The sequence below is a fragment of the Myotis daubentonii genome, chromosome 12 (genome assembly GCF_963259705.1).
Source record: "Myotis daubentonii chromosome 12, mMyoDau2.1, whole genome shotgun sequence".
Lineage (NCBI taxonomy): Eukaryota > Metazoa > Chordata > Mammalia > Chiroptera > Vespertilionidae > Myotis > Myotis daubentonii.
The window spans coordinates 53,056,691-53,078,268 of NC_081851.1; the positions used below are offsets into that span (position 1 = coordinate 53,056,691).

At 35.4% G+C, this 21,578-nt stretch overlaps 1 protein-coding gene across 16 annotated transcripts in view; it reads left to right on the forward strand.

Moving 5' to 3' along the window:
* The window catches only part of NRXN1 (neurexin 1), a 1,007,877-nt gene extending 986,852 nt beyond the window's left edge, over positions 1-21,025 (forward strand). For all 16 annotated transcript variants that reach the window (XM_059659869.1, XM_059659870.1, XM_059659871.1 and 13 more), the window contains one exon: positions 17,752-21,025. In XM_059659869.1, coding sequence (XP_059515852.1) covers positions 17,752-18,059 — 308 coding nt within the window. In that variant the 3' untranslated portion in view covers positions 18,060-21,025. The remainder of the gene's footprint in view (positions 1-17,751) is intronic.
* Positions 21,026-21,578: the final 553 nt, after the last annotated feature.

Genomic DNA, 21,578 nt, shown 5'->3' on the forward strand with positions numbered 1-21,578 from the left:
TTGTATGCCCAACTTTAATAATTCATGTACTTTGCTCTTTTGGTAGAATTGGCTCTTTTTCTGTGACATCTTCCTATGAGATTCTTAGTTTATATATTACCCAAGTATTTTTCTTTAATGCTCTGCAAATATGAATGTTGTTCTATTATAGAATGCCCCTCCTGCAAGCCTTTTTTTCTTAATGTACTGGTTTTCTTAAATATATTTTTCTTGCTTGCATTTTATCTTGAATACAAGTATAAAATAACATGTGCAAAAACTGTACTTGTTGATATTATTAGATTTTGGATAATGTTTGATAAAGCTAAAAATCATTTCAGATTATCAGCAGGTCATGCTTTAGAAAACTGAGTTTTTAGTAAAATTACATATTGAGTTATTCAGAAATGAGTTGTATCTGCTATGCACTTTTGCTCCTCCTAAAGCAAAGAAAAGCAAGCTGATATTTTTGTAAAAATGTGCGGGGTAACTTCTACAAGTGGGTTGCACACTAATGTCTTTCACACTCCCTGAATATTTACATAATAGAGTTCTCTGATCTCCCTGATCCACAGTCCCTTCAAATATCTTCTTCTCTGAAAATGTGCTATGTTCATTACTTAGGCACCTTTCTAGGGCTATTAATGAAACAGGAAAAATCTGGCATATTCTTTAATATGAGTAAATATGCCTTCTAGCAAGTGTTTGATCAATTTGAATTACCATGTGGTTCCCTTCAGAACTCTTAATGAAGAGGGAAGTTGTATATGTGGTAGATTATCAGTTTCACCATTGATCAAATAGTATTGAGTCCTCCTGTACACCCACTGCTCTGTTAAGCTCTGGGAGCAAAAATAGGAAGTTCTTATTCAATTTCACATTCTACAAATGGACATCTTTCATTCTACCCTGTTCTCAATTAATCTTCATGATCACCAGGTTCTTCACTTTGACATTAAAATATCACCTATTTTTCAGGTTATTGCAGGAATTAAAACTAATATGTAAGGCACCTGCTGCAATGCCTGGCATAAAGTGAAGCATAAATGGTGGTTCTTCTTTTTCTCAGTTTAGCAATATAGAATGAATATTCAACCTACATTTCCCCTTTTACACAGTGCTGTTACTTTTCTGACTGAAGATCGGTAGACAAATGATCAGCCACTCTGGCCTCCTGATGGGAACTGTACATGTTGAAACTAGATCAGGGACAACCCCCCTGTGGGAACTCAGTTATCCTTGGTTGCAGCCATATTGCCCTGCATGGTTAGCATTGGAAAATACCTTCACATTGGTATACAGAGTGTTTAGAATACGGCAGGGTGACTGTGCAATTCAGGAAGTCTAACTGAATCATCACACTTAGCTGAGAGGTAGAAATTGGAAGCAGCCATTGGGAACTAGATCACATTTCCCAAAATGCCTCCTTTCAGCTGCCTGGACATGTGACAAGCGGATAGCTTTTCCCTCAGCCTACCTATATGGTTATTAGGTTTAATGAATTAATATATAGAAAGCATGTTGTAGAACAGTGCCTTGCTTATAATAAGTGCTATATGACTATTTGATGTCATTATGATTTGTATTACATATTTTCCAAGACATTTTTTTTCACGTGAACATACTTTAGTTTGTAAAGCTTTGAAATCTTACATTTTAGATTTACTTAGTAAATTGACAAAATGACAACACTGCAAACCAGTTAAGTTTCCAGGTGACCCTTAATAATGTCAGTATGTTGGTTAGTTTTGAAATCCTTTTCTAAATAGACCCTTTTCTGAAAACTCAAGAAATTTGGAAAGGTGATTTTTATGTTGATATTTGAGACAGTAAATGAAGATTATGACCCCTTTTGGTGAGATCTTCCTAACTGAATAACTCTACTTTGTCTATATTACTAAGAGAACAGGATCAGCTTCCAGTTTCCTGGGAACCCTATTTAGGAAAAATAATTTCCCCTTTTATTTATAATGCTGAACATACCATGTCCATACTCTTTGTGTATGTATGTATGGGAAGGCAGGGAGAGGGGGCTAGCTAATAGAATATTGGTCCACCTCCATATCAATTAAATCTTTGTCAAACAAGAAAGCTCTATTGAATAATAATTTTAAAAGCTGGGTAGTTATAGCAGAAGAAAAGGATTATAATTTTTGTGACAATATTTTAAGCATAAGTTGAACCAGTAGGGGTGAGCTAGTCAGTACAGACCCTCAAAGGGTAGCTGTCGATTGCTCATCACTTGTTCACAATGGTCTGGGTTCAAGTTAAATGAGTAATAATAGGCCACAATAACAACTAGCATTTAGTGAAGATTTATTCTCTTTGTTATTGCTCTTAGTACTTGACGAACATTCTACTTCATTATTTTTCATATTTCAGAAGTTTGTTAGAAAATGCAGGCATGGCACAAAAATAAGATTATTTTTTTAAATGTTCACTTAAATTTAAAAGGTCCTTTGCATGTATTACTATTCATTAGGCTAAATTTGCTGCAATTACCATGCAGTTTTACAGTGTGCTATTTTGAGAAAAGATCAAAGGATTTCCATTGAACCGAACCCATTAACCACATTAGCAGTGAAAATATGTATATTAAATGAGGTGCATCTTTTCATTAAATAAGTAATCACAATCATTTAAGGAATATTTCAGTTATGAGATCATATTTTTAGAGCCTGATTAGGGGCTAATTTTGTGCAACATTTAAAATTGAGGTATTTATTATGTGATTATTCAAAAACAAGTTTAATTAGCCCCTAATAGTCAACATATTGCAGTTAAAATGGTGAATTTTGAGCTGTAGCCAGAAAAACAACAGTAATGAGTGCTCCATTTTTTGAGACATCTAGAGCATCTCCTTAGCACCAGGTCAGAGTCAGTGCCAAGGACTTAGCTAATGGTATAAGTGCAGGACCAGGCAGCTGGAGTTGGGGCACTGATAGGATTGTTGGATTTCAGTGTCTGAGATGCTGATGTTTGGTGTTTTTTGTTTTGTTTTTTTCAATATAAATTTAATTATCTAGAAAGCAAACAAAAATGAGCACTGTATGGTTAAAATACAAGAAAGTAATTTTAGACATCATTTTCACTCACTTCCCCCCTGTTTTTCTGAGAGCAGTAATGTCAAAACAAAATTTACATTGGACAAAGTTAAGAGGCCAGAACTTAAGCTCAAAAAAAAAAAAAAAAAAAAAAAAAGACGGGAGAGCCTAAAGAGCTGCATTGGTGAGTTCAGAGACTATCTTTGGTAATCAGCTTCACCCAAAGTAAAAGTAAACCTTCTATATCTTCATGACTGGAGGTACTTCTACAACTTGGAGCAAAACTCAGTAAGGTGGGCTCCAACTTTCCCACAGAAACGAGGATCTGGGAAATGCAAATTAAAGCCACAATGAGATCTCAAATGTCAGATAGTTATCAGTATACAAACAACTGTTGGTGAGAAAAGGGAACACTCATGCACTGTTGGTAAGATTGTAAATTGGTTCAGCCACCATGGAATATAGGATAGAGGCTCCTAAAAAATTAGAAGTACCATATGATCTAGCTATTTCACTTTTGCATATTTATCTGAAGAAATTCAAAAACTAGTTCGGAAAGATATATGCACCCCTATGTTCATTGCAGCATTATTTACAATAGTCAAGATACAGAAGCAACCTCAATGTTCATCAATAGATGAATAAAGAAGTAGTAGTATATACATACAGTGGAATGTTATCCAGTCAGAAAAAAGAATGAAATATTGCCATTTGTGACAACATGGATGGTCTTAGAGGGTATTATTCAGAAATAAATCAGACAAATGCCATATGATTTCACTTATATGTGAAGTCTAAAAAAAACAAACAAACTCAGATACAGAAAGTAAATCGATGGTTGTCAGATGGGAGAGTTGTTGATGGGATGGATGAAAACAATGTAAAGGGATTAAGAAGTACAGATTGCCAGTTATAAAAACACTCACAGGAATGAAAAGTACAGCATAGGGAATCTAGTCAATAATATTGCAATAACTATAGAGTCAAATAAACACTAGACTTATAGGAGTAATCACTTCATAATGCATATAAATGTCTAATTGCTAGGTTGTACACCTGAAATTATTACAATGTTATATGTCAATTCTAAGTGAAAAGTAAATAAAAAGGAATACTTTATTAACTTGCCAGGTTAAAAGAGGATGTATTAAAGCTGCCAATAGCCAAGACCATCAATCAAACTTTTAAAATAAGTAGAAAGAGAAGTACCACCATTGCCATACCTATGAGCACACTAATTTTACATTTCATTTAAGCAAACCTTAGAAGTCAGAGTTCACATCACAGTTCATCCAGTTGCCATGTAATTAGAAACAAAGCATTGGATCTCTATTTATTTTATTTTTTTCAATCTATGAAATGGCATCAATAATGTTAAATACTCATGATATTGTTGTGGTGATAAAAGAGAAAGCGTGTAGAGCACTTAGCTTTGAGTCGGCCACACATAACCTTCAATAATATAAATTATCTTTTAATGGCAGTACCAGACAAAGTGAAATAAAACCTGAATCTCAGGGAAGAAAGGAAAATGTTAGTATTTGGCCCTTTAGCATCTAAGTTTTAAAAACTATTTCTGAATTCTATCAGCATAAAACTTTTTCTCAGTAGCCAGTAGGAAGCTAACAAGACAAGAGCTAGTTTCCGCTAGAGAAATTGAGGTGGCTAGGATGGGAGGAGGGTACATATCATCTACTATCCTTATTTCTGGAGGAAAAAAAAATGCAGGTCTCTGCCACACAGTGCTTTTGAGAAAGGGATGATTAGCTTTCTTGCCTGTTCTTATAATCTGCTTCCCCTTCCTCCTCCAACATTCAGGAACACGTTGGGCAGCTTGGCTTAACGGGGCTTACCTACCACACACCCTTCCCCCATGATGGATGGCTTGCCTTCCATAGTTCCCAATTCTAGGCTTAACACGATTCCTTCTAATGGGCTCAGTGGGGAGGCTGTCTCATCTTTCACCTCAGCTATTGCACTTTCCCCAGAAAGAGTGTGATCTTTCTCCAACAAAAGAAAATTGAGACAGCAATAGCTTCCTGACAGGAATGTAAAAGCCATCACCCGAAGTGAGTAGACCCAGTTTTAAAATCAGGAAAACTGTGCACTGCCTCCTTACCCAGAATGACCTGGACCCTTGCAATTTCCTCCAGGGTACACCATGCAAGTCCAGAGCAGGTGAAAGGGGACGGAAAAGAGAACTGACCTAACAATTTTAGAAATAGACCCTAAAACCTAAACAAGACTTATGATTTCCAAGATAATAAGCTTTGCTTTCAATTATTACCAAAGAGTGGTCTCAGGTGATTGATTTCATGAGACCTAAAAACCTAAAATCCATCATAAAATTTTGAAAGAGGAAGAGGTATAATTCACTCCGTGCATAGGTACCAGAGAGCACCAATCTGTAAAGATAGTATGTTTCGCAGATATACAGAAACAAGCTCCACAACGCAGCATGACAGTTAATGGCCTGAATCATGTCCTGCAATGTAAATGGCCATTTGCCACCTGAATTCACAGAGCCTCCGTGCATGAGAGGAAAGTCCCTGAATACAGTGACCCCCATGGGGATAATGTCCTTCGTGGCCCTGTCACAACGGGCTGAGCCATGGCGTGCAGTACATATTGCAGAATTGTCTACTTGTTGGAACAGCTGGTGATTCAATACCTTTTGTGTGGCAGTCACAGGGAAAAGAATTGGACCATCACTGTTTTTTCCATAGCACTTTCACACTGATTGTCCTACCCGGTCTGATCCTCACAAAGACCGTGGGAGGTAAATAATGTATGGCCCTTATGTTGCTGATGAAAACGTGGTAGCAGAGGATAATGAGTTGCTATGGGTCAACTCAGCAAGTTAGCTGCAATGCCTAGAATAGAACCTAATGCCTGATATGCTTCCTACCCCTGGCTTTCCTAAGATTCTGCAGGAATGCAAACTTCTTTACTGGAAAGAAAGGGCGGATAGATGGCAGGAGGTACAGTGGAGTGTGGCTGGAAGGGGTAAAACTAGAAAGGAGGCCTCAAGTGCTCAATTCTACAGAAAAGGATAAAATTGGGAATATTAATAAATCATTCTGCAGTCATAAATGCAGATGCATTGAATGTCTAAAACTAGAACAGACATACCCAAGTTGTAATTTCTGCTGTGACATTCATGAAGCCTAGATAACATAACCTGAGACTCATTTCCCTTTCCTATAAAGGAATAATACCTGTATCATGCTGGTGTTATGAAGAATAAATTAGATGATTTGTGTGAAGTGCACAGAGCCTACCATATAATAATAATTCCATAAAGGTAACAGTTGTTAACTAAATAAAATAAGAAAATGCACTGAGTCAGAAGTTATAATAGCCATGTTGAATATCATTTGACAATTAAATCATGTGAAAATATATCTACTAAGGGTAAATCCTTGCAATATTTGGGAGAAAGTTAAGAAAGAGAGTTTTGATAATCCAATATATTTAAGTAACTTAACCCCAAGGTATTGTGAAATCTTTCCTGGAGCTTTTCAAAAACTCTGACTTATAAATTATGAGGGGTGGAGAGAGGTGACTATTGCTACTTCTGTCAGATAATTGGAAGGAAAGGTGCATTATTCACATGTGTGTGCCTACAACACACACATACACTCTCCTATTAACGTAGCTATAATCATTGTGCTGCCATTTTTGTCTTCCTATAATCAGGTTCCCCAAAATTACTGGTTTAAGATTTGATGATTCCTTTGAATTAATCCCCTGTATTTGTGTAAAGATTGATTGGTAAGCTTTCTATATGTAAAAATGTGAATTGCATCTTAAGAAAAGTGATTTCTGGGTGTATGCATTTCTGGGTATTTTAGTCAATGAGTTTCCAGCAAAAAAACACTATTTTGTTATGCAAGAGTTTAGTGGATTGGAAATGAGTAATGGAGAGTGTCTTCTACATTTCAAAATATAGCTCTTCTCCCATTTTCTAAAATGTAATACATTTTGATGAAACACACACAAGACTCTCCAGGCTCCCTAACTTTGAAACGGATTTTCTCAATTATTGCCTATATGGTTTTCCTCCTGCTTGACAATTATGGAAAGTTTGACCTGACTGATGATGCCCTTTTCAAATTTATCACCCTAAGCTCAGCAGGAATAAAAAGTACCCTAGAAACTTCAGCTACTCTGCTGAATTTGAGAAAAGAGTTCCAAGTTAGTTCCCAACTATTTGCGGTGCTGTGAGTGTCAGATGATGTTGATGTAAATGAGACACTGAAATGATTCAAAATGAAGGCTATAATTTGGCTGACTTAAAAAAAAAAGATGAGCCCTGACCGGTTTGGCTCACTGGATAGAGTGTTGGCCTGGGGACTGCAGGGTCCCAGGTTTGATTCCGGTCAAGGGCATGTACCTTAGTTGTGGGCACATCCCCAGTAGGTGGTGTGCAGGAGGCAGCTGATCGATGTTTCTCTCTCATCGATGTTTCTAACTCTCTATCCCTCTCTTTTCCTCTCTATAAAAAATCAATAAAATATATTTTTTAAAAAGATGAAATATTGCCATTCACAACACTATGGATGGATCTTGAGAGTATCGTGCTATACAATATAAGTCAGACAAAGGACAAGAACCATATGATTTCACTTACACATGGGAAATGAAACAAAGCAAGAAAAAACCAAACACACTCATAGACACAGACAACCGTGTGGTGGTTACTAGAGGAGAAAGGAGGAGAGGGAGAAGACAAAGAGGGTAAAGGTGTTCAAATATATGATGACAGAAGAGAATATACTTTGGGTGTTGAGCACACAATGCAATATACAGAAGATATATTATAGAATTGTACACCTGAAACTTGTACAGTATTATAACAAATGTTACCCTAATAAATTTAAGTAAAAACTGAATTAGTCATTGTAACTAAGCTCATATTACTTGGAGACATAGGGAAATAAATGCAGATATGATATTTTCATCAATGCACATTCATCTCAATTCACCTAAGCACAGGAAAGGTGATTTCTGATTTAATTATATAAATGTCATATTTAAGTTATTTTACTGAAGATATTTAGGAGGTGGGAGTTAGGAAAGTAAAGAGATATGCAATGTTACTGCCAGTTTCTTGCCCAGTTGCTTATTACTATAACTAAAACCTTGAAACCAAATTTCTTTCACACTTTCTTAATGGTTACATTCACCCCAGTCTATTCCTGAAAATTTATAAACTTACAAAAATCTCTTCCTCTACTCAGTCAGAAAACATATATTTTACAGTTAGTGTGTCCCATCTTCATTAAATATAGGAAGCGGGGTGGTAGAAATAGAGTCACTGGAAACTATCAAAGACTAGCAATCTGTCTGGAAGAGAAGAAACAAACCAATAGAAATAAAATGTAAGTCTTCTTGGTTCTATTCTTACTAGCTCATGTCTTCCTTCTTCAGAAATCCTCAGTGACCTTTCAGGGTTCACTAGAGCCTTGATCATTCTCCTTAAGTGTCTCCCCAAACCCCTTGTATTCATAGTTCTTTACTTTCTAAATCCTTTCCCTTCATTGTCTCTCTTACTACCCAATTTTTATGCTTCTTTGTGCTATTGAATTTTTTAAATTTAAAATTGTTTTCTTAGATTTTCTGTTTATTTCTGATATACCAAAAGTTTTTTTTTAAAGTGTTTAAGACTTATATAGAAACTCTAATTCTTTTTGATTCAGTAAAAAATACACTCTTTGCTCTTTGCAACCAGAAATCCTAAAATATATACTCTAATATTTAAGAGTTACATAGGAACTCTAATTTTTAAAATCTCTTTTGAACCAGTAACTGTAATCTCTTAATAATTTCCTTTTAAATTAAATTTGTTGGGGTGACACTGGTTAGTAAGGTCATATAAGTTTCTAGTATACACTTCTATGATACATGGTCTGTATGTTGCATTGTGTGCCCACAACCCAAAGGCAAATCTTTGCTCACCATATATTTGACCCTCTTTACTAGCCCCCAGCCCCCTTCCCTCTGCTAACCACCATCTATAAGGTTGTTTTTTTTTCCTTTTCTGTTTATTTGTTGCTTTTGGTTTTATATCCCACATATGAATGAAACCATATGGTGTAAGTTTTAAAAAATTAGAATCATGGCTGTCTTGGGTACCTTGGTATCCTCAATGTCTTATATGGTCCCTGGTAAATTGCTATTCACATGATATTTGTGAAAAAATTTTTTTTTCTATCTTCATACATTAACCAATGATAACAACTTAGCATGCCTCTTTCACACACCTTTTACCATGTACCTATAAACATAAGTGCAGGGTTGTTTTTCTCTTTCTCACCTTATAAAAGGAAAGTATGATATATGATTTAATTTGTTTTTCTCTTTTCCTAATATATTATGGACATCTTCAGGTCAACAGATTTGACTGTAACAATTATTTTTAACTCTATTAATATTCTCTAGACTATGGGTGTGACTATTTATTCAATGAAGCATTGTTGCTGAACTATTGTTATCTTTTTTCTTACTCACAAACAACATTTTAACAAACACCCTGTAGCATTTATAATACTACCATTTACCATACCACTATTTCTTTTTTTCCTTAAAATTTGTGGGGTTTTTTAAATCTCCTTCTTTTATTTTGATTTCTATTCTAATGAAATTGATCATCTGGTCCTGCATTTAATCACCTATTCGGGTCTTCTGTTTTCCAATTGGCCGAGTGTATTTTTGTCCATTCTCCTAGTGGGTTCTTTTTTTGTATCTTAGAGATATGTGTCTTTCATATGTACAGCAGTATTTCTCCTCTCCTTTCTCTTTTGCATTTTTACTTTTTTAGTGACACCTTTGTTTCACATCAAATTGTTATTATTTATGGTGTCAAATGTGCTGATCTCAGCTTGTATGATTTCATTGCATAGTCTATGATCTGTGTTAAGTTTCATACCTACCTTCAAAATTTTTTTTCTAATTCTCCTCCAAAACTTACAATGCTGTAGCCACTCTGGCTTTTGTTTAGTTTCTGAAAAGCAAACTCGTTCCTTCCTCAATGTCATTCCACATGCTATTCCTTCTCATTAGAAGTCTGTTCTGTGCACTTTTCATTTGACTACTCTCCACTCATTTTCCATGTCTCGGCATAAATGTCACAAACTCAAGAAAGTCTTCCTGACACCTCACTATAAAGCAGAGATCTTTGTTCTGCTCCTGCATGGTACCTACCATTTTTCTTCATCATACATATTCCAGATATTGCTTTAAGTTCAACTTTGTGATTCTGTGTTATATATCTATTTTCCTTATTATATTTCAAGGTCCATGAGGGTAGGTGTCAAGTGAGTTTGGTTATCTACTTCACCTGCAGTAGCTAGTGCAATCCCTGGAACATACCTACTGCTCACTATATATTTATTAACAGATAGAATGAAGAGTCCTAGAGAAAACTTCATAAAAGATGGGGCATTTAAACTGGGTCATGAGGAATTGGCAGTATTCAGTCAGGCAGAAGAAAAATGATCATGGGAGCTGGGCAGAATTTCAATTGGTATATGGAGGAGACTGGGGAACACAAATAAAATTGGAATTGCCACTTATTTTGGGAGAAGTGGAAGACAAATTTTAATAGATAGTTGCGGGCAGACTTTGGAAGACCTTAAGAATAGTAGGCACACTGGTACTTTAGTAAACACCCTGATACTTTCAAGGGTTCTAATAAAATCTAACGGTCACCATGATCAGGCAACAAGTTTAAGGAGCCTGCAGATACTAAGCTGTGGACACACAGTTTACACAAAGTATAGAGAAATTGAAGAATAGTCTCTGTAAATCCCATGACCCTATGGCTTCCCCCAGAGATGAGGGATATGTGTGTGCTACTAGTTTCAATGTGCCCAAAGTCACCCAAGGTGTGTGTGTTCATTGAATTTTCTGTCTATGTGATGCAATCTGTCCTCCAGGCACAGGATGGGTTTTTCTGTATCTAGCATGCGATATCTACATTTCTGGTGAAGATAATGCTCCTCTCAATCCCACAGTGGTAGCCTCTGCACTTCCCTTCAAACATGTGCCTTGGTGGCTTTGAAAGTAACAGAGGAAAATACCAGACCCAGCAGCCATGGGGGTAGTAAGGGCTTATTGATTTCCAAGTTCTTTCTGAATCTCCAGTTCATTGGAAGGGCTAAGATGCTTCAGACATGTCCCCTCTCCAGCCTTTTGTCCTATATTCAGAATGTTCAGGTCATGGATGGAGTTGGCATAAAGGGAGGGATTTGACAGCATTCATCACCTCGCATAAAACCATAGTGTGTGTCAATATCAGTGCGTGCCATAAAAAACATTGCTTACCTGATTTCTTGCAACTGTGGTAATGTTGATATTTGTGTGTGCCATATAAATATTTACCTACCTTCTTTCTTGCAACTGTGATATTTAAACATGTGTTCTTGTAAGTGGTTGCATCGGAGTTTCTTCTGACCCATGTTGTACTGAAGCACTAAAATGGAAAGAAGAATAAACTTTATTTTCTGGAGAAAAAAACTATACTAATCTCAATTCACAAACACCCCAGGAGCCTACAATTCCAATTCCAATTTTCTTTTTCACATTATTAATAAAACTGGATACTGGAAAAGTCAAATCTTTCCCCATAAATCTGAAACCATTTTCAAGGCTAGGCTAGAATTGTAATAACTTCCACTTCTATTAAAACACAGTACAGAACTCTGGTCTAATGAGATCATTTTAGGCAGCTCCTTTTCCTACATGGGATGGAGACAGAAATATAAAATTGATTACTTTTAATTTAATCTTTGATAAAGATTACTGAAAGACTCTTAGTGAAAAAAAAATTAAGTAAATGCATCTTACCAATAGTTTTTAAAAAGGATTATTGTAAGACAGGCTATCTAACAATTCCAGGTAGCAGAATGGCATATATATATATATATATATATATATATATATATATATATATATATATATAGAGAGAGAGAGAGAGAGAGAGAGAGAGAGAGAGAGAGAGAGAGAGAATTATTTCTGAAGATTGGAAGTCTCTTACAATTTTTTTTGTTAACGCTGAAAAGCTATATTTTCATTGTCATCAGTTTCTAGTGAAACTCTAGTTTCATTCTTGATATGACAAGGTCATGGTTGATGACATACCTATATACTAACAGTCTATATTGAAGAAATAAAATCAGCAATAAAAATTGCCTGGAAACTACAGTCTCGCCCTACAAAGCCAACTTTGGAAGCAACATAAATATAATAAGATTACAGTGAAAGAACAGCTCATCCAAGTATACAAAGTAGTTTCATAAAAATGACAATTTGAGTGATAAAAAGAGCATCTTGTGGCATGGTTATTGCTTTGGTAAACTCATCAATGGAAAGATAAGGTCCCACAATCATCCACCAAACCCTCATTCTATGTGACAGGAGTTAGGACTTTAAGCATCCTTTCTCATGCAGTGTTACAAAAACGTAAACCAAGAGCAATTATATTTAATAGCAATTTTCTATTGCTATGTTTTCAATCTCAGAAAGAACAGCTAAAGTGTGCTGAATGCTTTCTATTGCAAAGTGAAACCTCTTTGGAGAGATTCATTAATGTTCAAAAATTTACCTTTCATAAAGCATAGTTATTTTAGAACTTCAGTTGAGAACCATTTTGCTAAGGAAATGTGGGCGTTATACTCCAGGTTTGGCTAAGACTAGAAACAAATAGTGACAAAGCAATAAATACAGGCTCTAGTAAAGCTTAATGGCTCAATGTGCTGCTCAGCTCCCCATCTTTTTTTTTTTTTACTTGATAAGATTATTCCTTCTGATAACGCATATAATTGTATTCTTTAAACAAATTTAGGAAGTTAAATTTTAAAGGAAAGCATGGCAGTATAAAACACAAAGCCCATGTCTGGTGAACAGTCAATCACATTGAGATGTTTTGGGCAGTAAGGACTATTTTATATTATGCTTTGAAATTAGGAACTTGGCACTAAGCTTTGTCACTCATTTAACACCTTGCTGAGGAATGCACTTACCCCAGAGGCAAAAAGTGCTGACCCCTACTGGCCTGACTTTCATTTACCTGAGAATGGGCAGGGACACACCCACTATACACTCTGAAAGCCACCTTCAAAACTAAGTCATGAGCTGGGAGAGAGTCACACAGAAGAGGTAGAGAGGGGGACTAAGAGGGAGGAAGAATAGAGAGCAGCGTAGGTGTGATGACAGAAGAGCTGGGAAGAAAGGAGACCTGTCACAAATAATTCTCTGCACTACAGCCTACTGTGTCTCTCAAACATGTTTGTCTCGTGGTGTTTGTTAACTGGGCCTATATTAGTTCCTACTTGGGGAAATGTTCTTTCACAGATACAGTGCCAGGGACTGTCAAAAAGAAAGAAAGAACATCAATTAGGACAATTTATTTTCCTGTCACGGTAGTTTAAAATAATTATCTCAGCAAATTTAAGGATTAGTTAAAATTTTAAATATTTTAACATTTTTATGCAAAGCAACAACTACACTAAGGCACTGGGGTATATCTTCTGCAACATGAATTATTATCTGATACGAATAAACTGGTTTTAGGGTTTAATGTGGAGATATATTAATAACTATCCTAACACTGGAAAGGCTATGCCTACCTAAGGAATCACAATATTAATTAGACAATGAAAAACAAGAAAATTCATAGAGCTAGCATAGAGGATTCTTAATAAACCTGGGCCAAAGCAGACCATGTGAAAAACTTCTAGAAACCATCAGGATCTTGCCAAATATTTGAGAGAGACAGAATTAAAAATCATTTTCATTTGCCCTTTAAGATAATGCTGTCTGTTCCCAGGAACATCTCCATAGCCTTTTGGCTGAAAAGTGTCTTACGGGAAAGAGGTTAAATTCCTGTGACAGCTCTTTGCCCTTGCCAGTACAGTGAATACCTTCTGACTCATTTAAGCAAAAATGCCAGCAAAACTCAAGTATTCATATTGCCATCAAGAAATGCATATGTGCTTTCCCCACATGTAATAGACCTAGCAGTGTACACAGCACCCCAGTGGATTCAGGGGTATGTGGTGATGGGCATTCTTCTGTAAAACAGGGATAAGGCAGAATTATGTGGGAAACCTTTAGTAAGTGAAAGCACCTATTGTTACAGTGTTCACACAAATTGTGTGTAAGCCATGATTTCACTATATGAATAGAATTATTAAAATTAGAAAATATAAATGGAACTAAATGTTTAGAATATTTCTACTCTTTTTATTGCTAGTGCCCTGGACTTTAACCAAAATACGTGTGCCACCACTGATGCAGTTGAATACTTGCCTATTTCCAGTCACACTAAGTAGTACCTATGTGCCTGCCCATCATCAGTCCTATTGAAATGTTCCATTGACCTGGGCTCCTTTTGCCTCTGTGCCTGATATAATGAATTGGCTACATTAGCTAAGTGTTACTCACAAATCAGTCAACTTTTGACCATTCAAGGCTTATTACTAATTTGCATGTATGCCATTCTTTTAGCTTCCCTCCATCTTTTTACCCGTTTTTTAAGTGTTCTTTCTCATCACATGTTGGGACAAAGAAAGGGTGACGGAGTAAAAATAAATTGGAATTCCTTTATTTTTTAACACTATTAGGGAAAAGATGTAGATTGCTTTAATTATCTAAAATATCTTGATTTAGTTTATTATCGAGTTTAAACGAATGCAAAATTCACAAGCCCATGAAATTTACGAAATTTTTATGGATTTCTCTGATTAAATTATTGTTTTCATTGTCATAAATGGTTAAAAGATGACTGCATTTCTTTTTTTATGTAAAATTTTAACCAAATTATGTAAGAAGGCATTTAACTTTTTGAGCCATTTATACTATTCTCTACATTTAAATTAATGAAATTTCCCCATATACTTTTCAGTGATCATCAAAATAAACCACTAATGACAAGAAATATATTCTTGAATTATAAATGTGGTTTCATGTATGTGAATTTCTCTAGCCTTTTATTGCACATCTAGGAGAGATATCCCATTAACACTTTAGTGGGCTAGCTGGGCCTTTATTTACTATTATTAATACTTCTAAACTTAGAATAAAGGTCACTTAGCCTTCAAATTTGAAGCAGAAAAAAAGGTTATTGAATAATCAATTAGATAAAAAGCAACTGCATATTCCAAGTAGGCCTATAAAATACCCATGGTATTAATTTTTTAATGTTGACCCGAAGAACAGGGTTAAATTCCTTCATTGGGTTTGGTGTGTATGTTTTTTTTATAGATTATTTAAAAAACATGACATTTAGAATCTTTATGTTCACATGGGTTACAAAGCTATTTTTAGGCCTATATGTGACTTAATCAACATTTTGTCTGGAATTGCTAAAAACACAAGTATTTCCCTTAAATATGAGGTCCTTTTCAAATGGCTATATGGCAAAATTGAAGCATTTGAGGCTTTTCTTAGGTCTTTGCAATCATATTCTAGTTTTAACATCAAATGGATGGTATGCTGCTTATGCTTTCATTGTGAAAATATATTAAAAGTTTTTAAACAGATAAATTAAGATTAAAATTCTTGAATAAGATAGTTCACCAATAATACAGATTTCTGTGGGAAATTATATATATATATATTCCCCCCCCCCCTTAGGAAAGAACATTTAAACCTAGCATTCCATTAAAACTCTCAATCCTTGCTGTTGTGAGCTATATGAATAGGATTTTATCTCTGCTCTCCCCATTCTTTTCTGACAAACAGAATGAGATAATTATGAAAATGAAAGCATCCCACCTGGTGGGGAGAAGAGGCTTAGGTAATATTTAAGTAAAGATCCCGTTTCAGATCTTATGACACCCTGGCAAAAGAAAACTCCTCCAAATGAGCAGGAAGTTGTCATTTAGTGAATGTTAGCAGCTGAGCTAATTGGCAGAGTTTGGCCAAGACGACTGTATTTGAAAGAGAAAGTGCGGCCTTTGGTTGGTCAGGTGGTGACAGAGCTCCTGCAGTAGGTCCCGTTCTTCTGGGGAGGAAATTAATTTCCTGTAATCAAATGCTGTGGATTACAGTCTTGGTCTCCTCCGCCTTGGCCACCGAAGCCATGCCAAGGCTTGTTCAGCGACATTACCTGGTCCTTTGTAAAACAAGCAGTGACATACTCAACAAAGAAATGTTTCGCCTGCTACATTTTGTCTCTCAAAACACAGCCGATTGCTGCTTTGAGACTGAAAGCTATGACTTTGTAAGTGACTATATTTGCAAAGCTTTGTTCAGAGAAGGGAAGGAAAATGACTGCAAGAAATTCACATGCGGACAGAAGAAATCTTGGTGATGTATGAACACGAAATTATAAAGCAGTCTAGAGTTACAGTTGGTGAATCAATCCCAGGAATAAGAACTTTTGTAGAAATACTTAAAAAAAAATAATTACTATGCAATGTTGAATAGTAGTGATATAAAAGTCCAATCTCAGTCTTCTTCAATTATTCCATTTCTGCTGTGTGTATACATCCACATGCATACATATTTGCTACATATGCAATCTGGTGATGATTTAAATTCATTCTGCATAACTTACAAAGTTTTAAAAAATTAACCCATTACCTCTGTAATGATTTTTTAAGACAAGGGAGAGGGTGAAAATTCAGAAAAAGAAAATTCATACAGAAAAATGACTAGCGTCAGAGAGAAGTAGGATGAAATCATCTCTCTCTATAATTCCTACTCCTTTAAATTCTTTCAACAAATTTTTAAGTGTATTATGTACAAGAAAAGAGTCACCTTCGCCTCCCTGATCTGTAAGCCAAATCGCAGGATGTTTTCTCCCCATCTATAGTCAACTTCAGTGCCTGATGAGGCCTTGGGAAGACTGTGCGGCACCCAAGAACCCATTTCCTGACCAAAGGAAGAGCTTTGTTACTCTTTATACTTTGGGAAGATTAAAAAGGGTTTTACCAGTTGAATAAAACAGGGCTAGCCAGTCCTTTATTTATTGTCATCTATTAGGTACCAACTTTTGACTCAAAACCAATATGGATGGTCTATAAAACTGAGGAAAAATCATTTATTTTAACCTCCCAAATTTGGTTTTGGTGATCATTCAACTGCAACCAATGAATTAATTCCCATCCATCCATACAAATAAACCTCCAACAGAAAAAGGAATTAACTTTGTTTTAGTTTGTAAAGTTGTGACTAAAATCATACTTTTACAAGCAGATATTTAGATTATTCAAAATGTCTGAGTTATTCTATTGTTCAATACTATATTGAATACTGTAGGAGGCAATATGATTGCATAAATAGTCCTAAATTTAGCTATCCTGATTCAGAGTCTGGAGTTACCTCTAAGGGTTCTATATTAACATCAATTGGATTCTGAAATTGATACCCTCCAATATTTCAAGGTAGGGTCATTATGATTTTATTTTCCATGCTGGGTTTATGGTTTTTCACCTAACACACCAACATGGCCCTTTGGGGCTGCACTTACAAGACCTTGTTAACGAAATTGATCTGTGAGAAAGAAAAGATGGCAACAAATCTCTCACCAAGTGCTTTGATTCATTGTCACCAGTTTTTTAGTGACCCTGAGGCGCAGGGATTCCACACTTCACAGCAGCCTACTCTTTCTAAAGCAGTAGGTGCTATTCCATTAGTCATGGAGATAGAAGGTAACTGTTGGCATTCAAGGAACTCGATAATCACTCTGTGTGTGTTTTTTCTCCCCTCTTTCCTATAGCCAACCCAACCCGGGCAGGGGGCAGAGAGCCATACCCAGGCTCCGCAGAAGTGATCCGGGAGTCCAGCAGCACCACGGGCATGGTGGTAGGCATAGTAGCCGCTGCCGCCCTGTGCATCCTCATCCTCCTCTACGCCATGTACAAGTACAGAAACCGGGATGAAGGCTCATACCACGTGGACGAGAGTCGAAACTACATCAGTAACTCAGCACAGTCCAATGGGGCTGTTGTAAAGGAGAAACAGCCCAGCAGTGCAAAGAGCGCCAACAAAAATAAGAAGAACAAGGATAAAGAGTATTACGTCTGATTCCAAGATCTTAAAAGGACCCTTGTATAGAAATAGTCTTCATTTTATCTGAGACATAATATAAACTTATTTACTTTCCTTTTTATGAAGCACATACAAAAGAAGACAGGGAATGCAATCAGGAAGGAAAGACTGTTTTTAAAAAATAAAAAAACACACAAGTATCTCATGCTCTTGTTTCTCCAAAAAAAGAAAAATAAATAAAAAATTAAAAAACAGGGGCCAATAAATTCCCTAACATCCACAGTGTTTTCATTTACTCTGCCTGTCTTTATGTTGCTGGAACATTTCTAAAAGACAGTGATGACCGCACGCATTCATAAAGCAAAGGAGTATTACAACATCGAGGCACAACACAAAACACAACACACACAAAAGAAGCTACCTATGATCCTGGATTTAGCCAAAGTGCTAGCGCTTTCCCGAGAAGTCAGATAGTCCTATTGCCAGAGAAGACTGTGGCATTTTGAGTGACTCGACCTGCAAATCCTTAAGAATTTGCTGCCTGGCGCAAATGGAGCAGTGGTTGGAATTTTACATTTGAAGCAAAGTGCTGGCTTTTTTGAAGACTTGTGTAGGACCACATTCAAAAAGCCCCTTTATGATTCTGAGAGGGAAAAAAAAAGTATGGAGGCCTTATTTTCAACATTGTGAAATATAAGGCACATTATCACTAAAATTTCTGAACAAAAACAAGAGGGCATAGATGCGATCATTGGGAAATTTTCATGCACGCTTAATATGTTACTACATATGTTTATATAAAATCCATCTCTGTGTGCTTTCTGGACTGTGGTTAAGTGACGTTTTATAGCCTGTTGTATAGAAAATGCAAAATATATCTCTGCTCTTCAGCCATTTTTGGTAAATTAAATGTTATAAGTGTTGCTAATTATAGGGAGTTTTATGACATTGGAGCAACAATTATTTCAGGGTTGTTTTTGATTTTTTGGCCATCATTATAAATTGCCACAATTACTTACTTTTTAAAATAAAGTTACAATGTAGTGTTTATTCTAAGAAAGATATGTATGAATGTATATAAAAAGATTCAGCTACATTTTTTCTTACATGTACAGCCTTCATTCTGTTGCAGTTAAGTTTTAGTATTTGTATGAAAGGTGTGGATTAGAAGGTAAAAGCTATACATATGTATCTTCTAATCTTTTTTCTTCCCAAAATACATTTCCACATACATTCACTATTCACAATCAAAGATGTACACACACATACACACACATGATTTCAGAGTAATCTATCGGATATAATGAAAGAACCAAACATACAGATACTAACAAATATTTACTGACAAAATGAAAAGCAGGAAGGAAGATAGTTGTGCCAAGGTATTGATGACAAGTGGGGTGATTTGCTTCATTGAGATCATGGTCCCAAGAAACCCCAAGAAGATATTTCCCTAGTGAAATGGAACCTTTTCTTATCAAATAGAATACCAATGGTATCTTGATGCATGGATATAAACCATTAGGTGGGGAGGGTATGGAAGCAAAATTGGTTGATATACACCTTAATCTGATTGCTGCAATTGAAAACTTTATATTTTTTTTCTCTGAACCTAATGTGCATGATAAAGATTTTGGAAAGTAAACACTTTCTCAACTAAAAGTATTTTCAGGAAGTTTTGATTCCCTATTTGTTGATTATTGACCATATTTTAACTTTTGTGGTTTTACATATATATCATTAAATAGTTTTAATTTAACACATTAAATGGTAGGAAAAGTATAGGTTATACACTTGTTTTTGCATATTGCTTCAATGATGTTCATAGCAATAAATTACCAACATGAGAAGGTAATGCAGAAGTGCATTATTAGATTGGAAGGTGATGCCTCAGTATGAATTGATTGCATTACTTTAACATCTCCAAAAATGATATTAGATTTCAAGGAAGAGAAGAAAACCGTTACAATTAGCTTTAATCAGCAAAGGCAAAAAATGCAAAACATCTTTTATAACACATTAGTTGATGAATATAAAAAGCCAAGAAGTGGCCTGGATTTCAGACATACAGCACCTTAGAAACATAGCAAATCACCAATATCTATGGTTGCCAAGTAATTGTTGTAAATGAAAAGTTATAAAGGCTTTTCATGACCCAGAAAGTAGAGGTATAAAACTAAAATTTAATATCCATTACTTGTGTTTCAGATTTTTTTTCGTTTGCTAGGTTAAAAATGTTCATGTTTTGTGATTTCCCCTCTCTCATTCAGTCTTACTCAGGGAAAGCCAGTGAAATAAGAGGGTAAATATGAAACCACTAATTTACATTTGAGGTTATAAAAAGAAATGGTTGCTTTTCCATTTGATCTACGGAACTTGACCTAGTTTCCACCTGGAAAGATTGAACTATGATAGAAAAATCAATAATGGTATTTTTAAGCAGTATATCTATAAAGTAGTGTTGTTGTGGAATGATTCCAATGTTTCTTTCCAACATAAATTTTAAAATTTCATGCAGTGATGTAATCTTATATTGTCAGTAAAAATATTACTAATGCTATTGGCCTACACAAAATCTAGTATTTTTTCCTTCCTTATTTTAAAGTGGAGAAAGAGAGGAACATGAGCTAGGGAGAGAAAAAGACATGAGTAAAATCTTCACACCGAAAGTATCAGGGTTCCATACACAGTTTGCAAATAATAGAGGATTTCACACTACCTGGCATAAATTTGATTACATCTCTAGACTAACTTTTCTGATTGAATCTGCTTCTTTTTTATCCATGTAATGTGTTACCTTTTTTTAAAAAAACAACAAATATTATAATAATGTGTGATGTGGTCAAAGGCCACATGACCCACCCCTTCTAGTGCTCTGTGTGACTGGGTATCTAAAGGTTTTGTTTGTTTTGTTTTTTTGTTGCAAGGCCAATTTACCCATTATTGGAAATGCTAAGCAAGTGGAATTTACTGTTTTGTTAATAAAATATTTCTTAATACAACTGTAGATTTATTGATTTTTTTGAAAAAAGTATATGCGACATGATTTGGGGACAAAATGACACAGAAAACTGCATTTGAAAAGAAAACCAATTCTGAGACAAGCAGAGGAAGAATACTGACCTGCTTTTCCTGGATTTTAATGTTCATCAAGCACCTCTACAATCATAAACTTAGAGATACAGCCATGGAGCATGTACCTTTGTTTACATCTGTTAATCTCGCTATGCATGAAACCACAAACTCCTAGAACTAGTTGAAAACAATGAAAAGGTGCTGATTTCATGAATAGGGTTCTCTCTATAAAGATCAATGTAATTCAAGTTAAGTAAATCTATAATTAAATTCCAACACTCTCACTTACTAGCTACAAGTTACCTGATTTCTCTGTCTCTTCTCATTAGTAAAGAAACGGCAACCTCTTAGGGTATAAGGATAAAAAAAAAACTTAATGTGTCTAGCACGATTAACTGCAAAGACAAGGTGGTTACTTGCATCCTATTATTTTTCATAATAATACATTTGGGAAAACAAGTCAAAAATGTAAAAGTACAA